This window comes from Coturnix japonica, chromosome 10, assembly GCF_001577835.2.
Source record: "Coturnix japonica isolate 7356 chromosome 10, Coturnix japonica 2.1, whole genome shotgun sequence".
Classification (NCBI taxonomy): Eukaryota; Metazoa; Chordata; class Aves; order Galliformes; family Phasianidae; genus Coturnix; species Coturnix japonica.
In genome coordinates this window covers 11,016,495-11,028,865 of record NC_029525.1, presented here as the reverse complement: position 1 = coordinate 11,028,865, position 12,371 = coordinate 11,016,495, and the positions used below count along the sequence as shown (strand labels likewise).

The 12,371-nt window shown below is 43.0% G+C and overlaps 2 protein-coding genes across 4 annotated transcripts in view; both read left to right on the top strand.

Moving 5' to 3' along the window:
- The window catches only part of LOC107318795 (cell surface hyaluronidase-like), a 39,927-nt gene extending 27,835 nt beyond the window's left edge, over window positions 1–12,092 (top strand). For 2 of the 3 annotated variants that reach the window (XM_015873040.2, XM_015873039.2), the window contains 6 exons: window positions 4,199–4,381; window positions 6,052–6,265; window positions 6,966–7,067; window positions 8,290–8,450; window positions 9,610–9,719; window positions 11,759–12,092. In XM_015873040.2, coding sequence (XP_015728526.1) covers window positions 4,199–4,381; window positions 6,052–6,265; window positions 6,966–7,067; window positions 8,290–8,450; window positions 9,610–9,719; window positions 11,759–11,952 — 964 coding nt within the window. In that variant the 3' untranslated portion in view covers window positions 11,953–12,092. The remainder of the gene's footprint in view (window positions 1–4,198; window positions 4,382–6,051; window positions 6,266–6,965; window positions 7,068–8,289; window positions 8,451–9,609; window positions 9,720–11,758) is intronic. The other variant, XR_001557497.2, reaches the window with a different exon arrangement.
- Window positions 1–12,371, top strand: part of CEMIP (cell migration inducing hyaluronidase 1) — a 102,495-nt gene that overhangs the window by 33,202 nt on the left and 56,922 nt on the right. The gene's annotated exons all lie outside the window — the stretch shown is intronic.

Genomic DNA, 12,371 nt, shown 5'->3' with positions numbered 1-12,371 from the left:
AGGCTGAAATGTTTGCCAGCACAGTGGGTTGCAGATTGAACCATTTCAGTATGGCCAGGCCAAACTGGGTGCTGGCATTGCCATGTGTGAGTGATCCTAAAGCCCTGTCTTAGCCTCTTGTCAGCAGATGTTGCTGCTTTCTGTTCTCTATGGTGTTTGCTTGGACTGGATTAACAAGGTGACCCGATAGTTTCAGTGAATGAACAAGAGCAGTCTAGAACTAACAAGTCCTCAGATGGCTGCAGCAAACCAGGCTGCTGGTCCATGGGTATTTCTCAGTCCATTTTCCCCACTCATGATGCTGGTTTAGGAGGTGGTTATCCTGTATGTGGATTTTGTGTTGAGGAGATTCAGTTGGGTGCTGGGCAGGTTGTTTTGAGGGTGAGAGAAAAACATCAGTATTATGACTGAGATAAAGGAACACAGACCTTCTATTATTTGCTCTTGAGAAGAGTTGGAGGCTGAGTGGTGGCTTTGCTTGTTTTGCCTTTTGAAGTTCAAAATTCATCCTGTGAGAGGCAAACTTGCAGAAGCAGCCTTTAAAGATTTTTGCTTGGCCTCCCATATTATGAACAGGAAAATTCTGAACTCCCATTTTTCTTGGTGCACGCAGAGCTGACCAAAATGTCAGAGGGTTTGTTTTAAATAGCAGTAATAACAGTTGGGGGAGGCTGAATCACTGGGTGGAAGTCTCTTGTTTTCTCATGCCTGAGGAAAAAATAAGTAATTTTCAGTTGTACTCTATTGCATGCCCTCATTGGCTTACACCAGATTTTCATCAGTGAGGTCAGGATTTGGACTGTGCACATCCATGGTCATCAGTTACGTGACACACCATACCAATAGACACAGTGGAGCTGTTTTTCAGGATAGCGTTAAACAACTTTAGGGGTTTCCTTAGCCAGAATATAGCCATGAATGAGGTACAGCATAAACTCCAACCCCAGCACTAGATCCTACCCATATGTTCAGTATTGATACTCTGATACAGTGCTGATGCTCCATCTGATACAGGCATAGAATGTGGTCACTAGTGAACTAGTGTTCATTTGTCCTCTCTTAAGGCAGTGAGAGTCACAGGTGTGCTCTTTCTGTGCTTACTGCAGCCAAATCTCATCTCAAAGTTGTGTGACTCACATCCCACCGCTCGCAGAAGTCTCCCTTCCTTTGCCTGTTAAATCTTGTTTCTCTGAGTGGGAGTTTGGGGTTTAACTGTGGGGTTTGTTCTGAATTTGTAACAGAGGTATGTATGGGTGTACATGGAGATCTGTATTGACCATACAACCAAGAACAGGAAACCTCTTGCCTGTTGTTTTCCCTCCTCCTTTTTTGCTTTCACTTATCCCAGGAAGCCTGCCCAATGCCAAAGCACATGGATGATTTTTAGCACTTTGCCTGCTATTTCTTGTCTACTTGAAGGAGCCAGAACTGCAAAATGGCAAAATTCAGGTGAAAAGAAAATGGCTTTCTGGGTTAGTTCTACCCAGTCATTTCCAAAAGGAAGTAAACAGGATAGATACATTCATAAACACATATGAAATGCCCTGTGGGGATCACTGAAGAATAGTAACAGAGGGGCTGATAGATCCTGGTGTATGCTGACTCTCTGAAACCTTCCAAGTAGCATTTGAAACTGTTAGAACCTACTAATGATGCCGTGCTACTGCACTCACCACAGTAGAACAAGGGCTTCTGCCTTGCGGGATATTACTAGCTCAAATGTTTCTGATTCTGCCTGCCAATCTTCACCTCAGAGTAGCAGTCAGAAATGACAGAATGGAGAGTTTGAAGCAGAGAAATAAAGGAGGAGTCATAATTCATTGACCACCCTGAAAAAGAGACAGGCTTCCTGCACTGGAGACCCAGCCAGGAGGTCTCTGTGGCCAGTGTGGTGGCTGAGGGAGGCACATGCACATCTGCTTCCCTTTGAGTGCAATGTCCAAGACATCTCATGCCTGATTGCATTTTCTAGCCTGAGGTTGCATTTCTCACTCACTTTTGGCAATGCAGTAAAAGACATTTCACCCATGTCCTGAAGGCATCCCACAGCAGCGCTCTGTGCTTTGCTTTTGCTGTGCACAGCTGTACAACCAGGCATTTGGGAGAGTTTACAGCAGCTTCTGTACAAGCTGAAGAGCCAAAACCAAAGCAAGGAACTAAATAGGAAGCTGTTAAAATACCATGAAATTAAATAGAAAATAAACACCTTATTATTTCCTACATTTACTTTAAGGATAACTTTCCCTTCCCATATCTCTTCCCAAGAACTTTGTTATGGGAGTGTGTTCATTTCCATCTCTTCTCTCACAAACTCTGAAGTAGGTGCCTTCCATTTGATGTTCTCAGTCATGATACAGTTTATTTTGGAGTTTGACTCAGCCTTCTCATGTGCACAATAGGCTCTCACTGCACTCATATTCCCAAGTGCTCTGGTGACTCAAGACAGTCACAGCTGTGGTTTTTGGGTTTTTTTTTCCATGATTTTCTTTTCTTTCACCAACTCCAATTTCCTTTCCTGGTGCCTTTCCTGTTCTCTGGGGAGGTGGCAGTCAGCACAACATGGCACCAAGTCTGACTCCAAGCATCTGAAGGAGATGGCAAGGCCATTTTTTGGTGGTGTCTTCAGGGGATGAAATGTGCTAATGCAATGCAAATTACCCTTATGAAACAGCCAAATGTCTTGGGACTCTGTCCCAGAAATATCCCACTAACATGGCTCTGGTGCATTTCTTTCATTTCCTCTAGTCGAAGGCCAAATCATCTGAAAATATATCCATTTTCTAGCTGTCCTATGTTATGACACAGCTGGAGTTGGTTAAAATCTAGAGGGCAGTATCTGGCGTAAGCTGAAGGATCTTTTTGTATGGATTTGATTTATTATTCTAGAACAGCCTGTCCCCTCTTCAGTACTGTCGTTTTGTTCTTCTCTAACGAGAAAACCAGAAAATGGCTGAAGCAGCTTCGCTATTGCATAGTCCACATCTAATGCAAAGTAAGAATCTGAGCATTTTGTTGTTTAGCACTCCTTAGTGCTCTGCAGGTATGGATGGGTGGCAAATCATCTTACTGGAGAAATTTTGCCTTCCTCAGCTTCATAGGGCCCTGAAAGGCAGCTGACGATGGTGGTGACTGTCTGCCTTTAAGCCAAATTAGTATTTTCGCATTTTAGCCAGGAAGCCAGGTAATTACATTTACAGCCTTGGTGGTTTTGGAAATAGAAGGAAAGCAAACCACAGTAATTGGTCAGCTACCTGCTTGTGGTGTGCTGAGCCACTTCAGAGGCCGGAGAGAAAGAAAATATTAAGCAAATAGTCTTGTTATTCAGTTTTTCTTTTCAAGTGTGAACAACTTGTGACTTTCTGCCTTTCCCGGTAGTAGTGCATCCTACAGACAGGAAGGGTCTTTGGTTTTGTGGTACCCATCAGACTGCATCTTTTGGCTCCAAGTGGAAAGAAAAAAATGTAGTTTGGAGGCAGATTTTCTCTCTGTGAGGTGGCAACAAAGATCACAGCATAAAGTAAAGCCGTGGGGACAGTTCTTTGCAAGTATGTATGCTAACAATGTGATGGCCAAGTGTTAAAAGACCATTTAACTTTACCCTCAGTTATTTTAAACTGACACTGAAGAAAGAGCAGGGGAGAGAGAGATTTTAATGGAAACCCTGATCATAAACTTTGCTGTGAAGCGGAGGAAGCAGATCTCTTAAGGCTATGGCTCTGGTTCAAGTCAGAGATTACTTTCTATTTCCTGAACCAGTGCCCCCGGTGAAATGTCTGCTGAGTGCTGGTTCTCTCTCTTGCAGCAGCTTCAGATGAACTGAACTGAGCCTTGGCAGCCTCCAGAGATGTGAGCGGGTATGTGGCTGGTTGTGCTTTGGTCTTATGAGCAAGGAAGAGAAAATCTCTTCTTTCAAGCCATCCTGGCACCTGACTCAAAGTCCTTTGAGGTCAGCTGGGGTCTCTGGATCAGACCTTTGTATAAACAGCCGTTGTTTCCAGACAAAGGAAAAAAATCTGATTTTCTTTGGCATGGAGGATTTGGGTGTATTTTCTTTTTTTCTTTCAGTTTAAAGGAGGAAGCAAACCTCAAAAGGCATTTATTTGTTTGCCCCTGAAGATTGTGCTCTTGGCTGGAGACCACCTCTCCTGTATTCAAGCCCTTAAGTGCATTTTCTCTCTTTCCTCCTTTTTGACGACAGAGGAGACTGGCTGCACATTGCCCTCTGCTATCCTAGGAACACCGTTTTCCACGTGGTGAAAGATATCTACCAGCGACGGACAGGGATGGTGCACAGCATAAAGCATTACCTCATGGCTCCTTCCCGTGACAGTGTTCTCAATGGGACCAGCGAGCAGCTCTTCTACTTCGACAGAGCGTTGGGGTGAGCCCATGAGAGTCCCCCAGTGAACAGGCAGCAAACCTCTGGGGTTCTTCTCTTTCCAGTCCTGGTTCTTCCTTTTCCTGTCTCATAGTTAAAGTTTAGTCTCATCCATCTTGGATGGTCTTTGCATTGATTTCAGGTCATAGCAGAGCTATGGGATGGCGTAACGTAGGTTAGGTCTACTTCATTATCACCCAGCAGAGAGATAATTTGGGTAGTTTCAACTTCTTCATATTCCCATGAAGAAAGGTTGACCACAGTGCATCTCTTATTTTGAAGGCGTGAAGAAGAGTCCTAGAGGTCACACACTGCCTTTAGAGGAATCCAGAACACCTTTGCTTAGATAAACATCTTATGAAACCATGATTCCCTGTTTGCTAAAGCAGCTGGGAAGGAAAAAATTGTCCTGTGGTTTAACCATGAGTCCCATGATGCTTCACCTGACTAAGCAGCTACTTCAGAAATCAATCCACAAATGCCAGACTTGAAAATAAGACTTGGTATATTTATTCTTTCAACTGTAACGCATGAGCAATCAAATCCCAGAATGCTTTCCCGGCTAGTCAGGCTTCTTGGTGATAGTCAGGCCTCTTTTATGATAGAAATTGTGAAACAACAACAAAAAAAATGTTGTTTACTACTAAAAAGCAGGGGAAAATTGTTACACATGTGGGTCTGCAGAAGCAGAACCATTGGCTGCCAGCAGCCATCTGGACCTTATAGATGCATAGTGATGGGCATAACCCATCTTAGTTCTGGCAGTATCAGCCTTTTCATTCTGTTTAATTCAGCAATGCTATTTTTAGCCTCGCAGAGTACAAAAGTTAGAGGACTGGCTTTTTGCTTTTCCTGTTGTTGTTTTGTAGACTTTATTTCATAACGAGTGGGATGTTTCCCCTTCTTTTTTTAACCCCACATGCTGGATCCTTGGAGACGGACCAAGCTTACTCATTCTTTCTTCCAGACAAATAGAAGCAAATATTTAGTTTTTAAAGAAAAACAGGAAACTAAAAAAAATTAAATAAACAAACAAAAAAAAAGAAAGAAACAAACAAAAAACCCCTTTACAGCTCATGCATCTTTTTGATCCTGAAGCTGAGCTGAGCTGTTTATGTAATTTCCTCTGCCTGAATTGCAGAATGGACACGATTGAAAACACACTTGAACAGCTAGGAAAAAATGAACTCCAAGGGCCAGAAGATCTGGCTGCCTTGGAAGTTTTGTCATGCATGCCTAGGGCTAAGCTGTGCCTGCAGGCCAGGGCCATGAGATGTAGGAGCCAAAGGGGAAGATGCCAGTATTTCTAAGCAAGCCTGTTTCCTTCTGCACAAAATAGTGTGAGCATCTAGCAGGATGCAGCTGCCTGGTGCTGGAGGTGATGCATGCTCAACAATGCGTGCCCAATGAAGGAAGCTGGCTTCAGTGTATGGGCTAAGAGTGCTGCAGGTCTTATCATGCTGGGTTGAGAGGGAGGCTCTACTTGTGCTCTTGCAGGCCTATTTTGAATGTACAACTTGCAGGTGTGCTGTATTACATCACTCTAAAGGTTCTTCAGTGGTGTTGCAAATTGGGAGGGATAATGCAATTTGGCACTCAAAGACCCTCCCTCTATTCAGCTTTTCCCCTAAACACTTCATGATTCTGATCAGTCTGTTTGCTCTCATTTATAGGTACTTGTTTGTCCACTTGCAAGCCCATGAAGCTCGGCAAGGGCACAGTTACTGCTCCCAGCAAGGCTGTGAACGTATCAAAATCACGGCGCAGATGTACCCGGGGGGGTCCTGGAGCTGTGCCCCCAACCCCTTTTCACAGAGGCCAGTTCCCTCACAGCACCCCGTGTTCCAGCACCAGGCGTTGCCATGCAGGGCTTGTGGGGCCCCACAGGTATGAGCACCTCTCCTACAGCCGTATGTAGCATCTGAGGTAGCATGTATGCATCAGTAGGGAACAGCCACTTGTGAATCTGGCCAGCACTGTGCAACATGTGGAGGGAAGGATTTTACACTCCATTTCTGCAGTTTTTTGTACTATACTTTGAGAATAGCCTCAAAGAAATCTCCCAACTGGAAGCATGTGAATGCACAGTCACAGCATCTTTTTTTTTTTTCCCTTATTTTTTTTCCCAAACAAGAATAAAAGAACACTTGAGAGGGCTCAGACTGGATTAGCTTTGAATTCCAAAGTACAGCATTGCTGTTGAGTTTCAGACTGGGAAGTAATTCTGGTTAATAAGACTAATTGGAAAATCACAGCTAGGTTCTCTATTCACTTACAATTCTGTAGTATTGTTTCAGACTCATATAAATCTGCGCCTTGTTTATAATCTCAAATATGAAACTCATATTCAGCTTCTTATTCAGAGGCAGAGTGACCATCAGAGGTCCCTTCCAATCTCTGTTGCCTCAGTTCTTTGGTCAGTGTTGTCTTAACAGCAAGCACTTGTGAATCAGGGTCATAGTTTGAAAACCTACGTTCTTGAGGTTTTCCAATTGTATTTTATGAGAACTGGTGCTTGGGGTCATTCTGCTGATGAAAATCAGTTAGCCAATCAATTTTTTGAGGCTCTGTCTCCATGTAATTGCAGCTTGCTATCACCAGCACGCCCTCAGTCAAGTATGTAAGAATCCAGATCCAGTCCCTCAGCAAGACAGACATACAGAACCACTTGACATCTGCATTCATTAAGGTATGTGCTTTGCTATGTTTGAAATGGTGGTTAAACAGGGAGAAACTTTATCTCCAAGGTAAGTTATTGCAAAACCTTGTTGAACTTTGGCAGAAGGAAATGGGAAGTTCCCCTGGAAGACAGGAGTGCATTGTTCTCCTTTACAATTAGCTCCATTCGAGTCACTGGGAGTTCGTATTCTATTCAGGTGAGGATTTGATCCCTAGAGGGGAAAAAAGGCCTTTTATCACCTCAAAAGAAGAATTAACACCACCACTCTAATAGAGAGGATGTGGGGAGAAAAGCACATCAGAAAGCAGTGGCTACAAAGGATGAAGGGAAAAAAACAAGCTTGTTTTTCTGACTTTCTCTGGCATTGCACTAAAAGATAAAAATAACTTCATTTCGCATCTGAAGGAGTTGGAGCTGTCAGGTTAAGCCCTGCACAAGCCTTACACCTCTGCTCAGATGGAGAAGAGCAACTGAAATCACATCAGCAAGGACGCTGCCTAGGTTCCTGTACTGCTGAATCATATAGATGTTGACAAATGCCTCCTCCTTGCTCTGCTTGACCCTCTGTTGCATCTCTGAGCACCTTTGTCTTGCCAAAAGCAAAGATCGTCGCACATCCTGGTAGCTGTAACCTGTAGAAGGAGCCCCTGCTGCAGGAAGTGAGTGGAGCAGGAGGCAGGTGTGCTAAACCCCCTTAAGGCCCAGGGATGGCACTGCCAAAAAGGAGTTTGTTTGTGAGATCTTGCTATATTGACATTCCCAGGGGAACAAAAAATGTCCACGTGTGGCTTCTATCCCACCATCCGCTGTCTCAGCACTTCCCTCCTGCTCTTTGGTCAAATCTGCCATGCCAAGTGACAGTAAATCCACCCACATGAGAAGAATCTGTATTAAGGCTGAACTAAGCATTTTACTTCCAGTATTTTTGGCTTCCCAAATGTATTTTTTAACATACAAAAGATGCCGATGACCTCATTTCTCATGATTTTGGTACCCCAATGAGCTTCCCAGTGCTATTCAGAACGAATGGTTTTTCTTCCTTCTGCCCTGATGGTGTATCAGTGATATCACTTCATTTGCACTAATTACATATGGAAAATTATAGGCTGTAAACACTAGATATTTTCCTCGCTTGTAATGCCCTTCTTATGGAAAAGTTGGAGCAGAGTCTGAATCTGCCCAGCCATTTACTATCTGCCTCCATAGCACTTACCTCTGTGTTTTGTTGCAGATAAATGACACGACGTTCCTGTTCAATAGCCCTGGGCTGTTCTTCGTGGTGCTAGATGCATGTTCAGGAGCAGTTGTGAGTAGGCGGCACTTTGACACAGTAACTGGGGAAAACGTGACCAATTCAATAACAGATTATGTTCAAATATTTATAAAAGAGAGGTAAGCAAAGTGCTGAAAGCCCAGCTCACGTAGAATTCTGTGGCTGACAGACAAAGAAAAATGAGCTACTTTCATATCTGAACCTGTGCTGTGAAGGGATCTGGCAAAGACAGAATACATGGATCTAGCTGAATACATACAAATCCTGAATATCACTCAGATAATAGGAGAAGGACTGTTTCTCTCTCAGGATTGCACATATTAGAGCAAAAAGAGACAGATTTTCTAGAAAACTATTAATTCCTTCTGAATTAACAATCCATTTTTCCAATATGGAGTAGATAAGGTCCTTGCAATGGCATTTGCAGTCCTGTGTACACATCCCAAGGTCCAGGAGTTTCCTGGCAGTTGATGATTCAGTTTTCCATTTCTGAACTGGGTTGGTTTCTGTTTACCCTTACTGATTGTTTTTGCCTTTTCTGACAGATGAAAATCATAGGTGTGCCAGATTTTCCAGTAGGACTTTTCTTTGGATGAGTCGATGAATAGACCTGCGTGCCTGCGGACTGTTACCTTCAATGTGTCCTGGCAGTGGTCTGGATCATCTCTGTTTGTGTCTGTTCCACATTCCTCGTGGTTTTATGTGTCGCCACATAAACATGGAACAACAGAGATTTATAGATAAATTCTTGGCTGCTGGCAGAAGCAGGTCAAATAACCAGAAAACAGACTTTCAGTCCAAGACATTTCTGAGCAGCTCATGACCAAAGATTAGAACACTGCAGAGTTATTCCAGCTTGACTTCTGCACATGAGTATGTGCATGTATAAAACGTGCACAAAATGACAAATATGCATGTGATGACTGTACATTTGTATTGATTTTCTTGTGTATTTTTGCAAGGCTGGGCATTCAGCTAAATGCAACCAGTTGTGCCTGTAATTTACTGCATGTACAGTTCACTGAGGTCTGAAAGCACATCTGTGAGGATCGCAGTCAGGCAGAGGCTTGACATAAAAGCAGGTTTTTCAGTGCATAGATGGCTTCAGAGTCTCAGGACTGCACAGTATCACATGTGAGCTTACATGTGATTGAAATCACAGGGATTTTAGCATGTTCTTAAAGTTAAGCAATCAAGTCCTTTTCTCAATTGGTCTCACAGATTCTTAACAAGAGTAATACTTTGCAGTTGTGCAGTAATTACTGTCCTTCTTTTCAGATCACTTGTTCTTGTGTGCTCTAGAGATATTGGAGACAAGGTGTGGAGCTCTGACATGTCTGTTTTTACAAGGTTAGGTTCGGCAAAGCCTATTGTCTTCCACAGAGAAGGTAAATATTTTTTATTTTCTTGGATGAAAGAAAGGTGAATCACCTTGGGAAGTTCTTCCTTAAGGTTTTACCTTGAATTGCTGTAAGAAATCTGTCGGTATCGTTAATCCAGAAAATCCAAGTCATTTTGGATCACAGATTTTTATACCCTTAGAGCATTCATTTAGAAATATTTTCATTGTATTTGCAAAGAAAAAAGAATGAAAGTAGGAAAATCATTGCAGAGAGACTGGCCGGAACCTGATTGATGTTCTATGCCATTCCAGAGAGTGTTCTCTTCATAGTAAGACATATGTAGGCACCTCCTCACTGCAGTGCCTTTAAGCGGCACTCATATCTGGAAGAACAGCTTTCAGTCTGAATTCTCTGTTTCTGATGGATTTGGGGGAATTGCTTATGGAAGCTCAGTGTGCACATTGCTGCCAGCCACATATTGCCTTCATTGTGCTGGGTTTCCTATTGGAAAACAGGGGGCTGTTGAAGTCCAGCTTTGGAGAAATGACTCAAATGATGAGGAAATTAGGAAAATAACCAGCAAGCTTGAATCAGATTCCACCTGCAACCTCTTACGCAGAGATCAGATGCAGAATTGGTTGTATTTTCAGCTCCTTTTTTTAGTTATTTATTTATTTTGACTGCTATTGCCTCACTGAAACTTACTTTCAAAGCTCAATGCTGTGACTGTTCCAGGAAGAGAACAGCTTAATCTTTACAGCAAAGACAGAACTTTACTTTGGTGCCTGTTTGATTCCCGAGTAGCTGTTTTTTTCTTTCATCCTTTCAAAAGCAAAAAAATTTGAGGTTTTCTTTTTTTTTGAGATTTCTTTGTCCTGGAACTTCATTGCTTCATTCTTTCATCAAAGCCCTGAATACTTTTGAAAGGAATTTTTTGATTAAAAAGTAATCTTTTTTGTTTGCTTTGTCAAACTTAGTTCCCTGGAACACCTGCGCTGCTCGCTTGGGTGCAGCCATTCCAGGTTATTTTTGGGAGCTCGGGTTCTCTGCTCCTGGAGCACACAAGGCCACCACGAGTCCCCATCCTGGGCCACCACCCTTTTTGATATCTCCTTCTACTTCCACTGGGAAGTCACAGTCATCATGCTCGTGGGTGGCAGTAGGATCGAACTGTTGTTGGCTGATGCCACGATGCCCCTGTTTTGCTTTTCCTAAGGGCAAGGGTGATCACCTACATGCCTGCTCTGAGTTCCAGTCTGGGTAATTATGTTCAGATTCATGAGCTTTCTCCTGCTGGTTCAGGTATGTTCACTATTTGACTTCATAGCTCCAAAAGCGACTGCATGCAGGGCTGCGTTCAGCCGCTGCCGTGGTTCACTCTGGGGGGCTGTGGTTCAGGGCAGGCTGGAGTATTTCTCCCAGATATGTATTACTGCTGCCAGGGATAATGCACAAAGCAATCCTCTTGACCCCAATGGGATCAGGATTTAGGGTCTTGTTGCCTGGTTCTGCAAAACCTTATTTAAATTAGAAGTGTTTACGGGAATAGTCTTGATCCAGCCATCTGCGAATAGCCTTGGGAGTCTTTGCAATGAAAAGCATAATATAAACACAAGACATTATTATTAAAATCAAAGAACACATAATGCCTTTGTACTTTGAGACAGCAGAGGACAAGAGCAGAGCTGACATGGGGAACAGTTTATGCATAACAGGAAGAAAGTGATGTAAACTAATAAAAGAAGGATTCAAAATGCCTAACCATTTTCATGTAGTCAAATATGAAAGAGCACCAATGGTTAAAAAGTGAAGAGTAGAACATCCCTCTAACTCACATCTGGGAACCCATCTTAGCTTATTGAAGTACAGGCAGATCAGTGATGCAGTGAGGTTACAGCTTTGAAAGCCCTGTTCCCTCTTTCATCATTCTTTTTGCCTTTTCAATGTTCTGTTATTTTAATCTAAGTTGGGCTGGGTGGGGGAAGGGAGGGGGAAGCTAAGAAATTCCAATGATGTTCATGCTGTACTGCTAATAAGTGAATGGATCCACCCAGGGGGTCACACTCTTTGTGTCTGTTTTACAGGGAGTTTTGCTATGCTTGGCTATAAAGGACAAGCCAAGCCCTCCTGGATTAAAGTCCTTAATCACGCTCATTATCAGAAAGCTGCTTCTCTACAGCATTATGTTCCCTTGAAGACCAAAGATTATCAATGCTCAGATAATGCCTTTTCTCAGAACCACTCAGAGCACATCTCTGCAGGGGCTGCAGTACCCTAAGATTAGTGTCACTGGTGTAACCACAGCCAGGCAAGTCCAGCAGCTGTCACCCAACTGCTCTTGTTTTAATGGCATTGTACCGAACCAATGTTGTTCACTTGTATATTTTATAATTAATAAATATAGTCTCATCTTACCCACTATGGTAGAGTTTTATTTTTCAAACAGTACCCCACAGGGCAGATAGGAAAAGCCTGTGGACTGCACTTCCCTAGGAGGAGAAGTGTTTGAGCAGTGTCTATGATTTGGTGTCAAATGGTAAGTTCTAAAGGCAAAAACCCGTTCCTCAGTGTCATAGGCAATGGAAACGAAACTTGGCATGGAAACTTTATCAACGTCTAGCAGTGAGTGAAACAGATCTTCTGTGGCATTTTAAGTGAGCTCACAGACAACTGCTTGCATCAATGGGTAAGCATGTG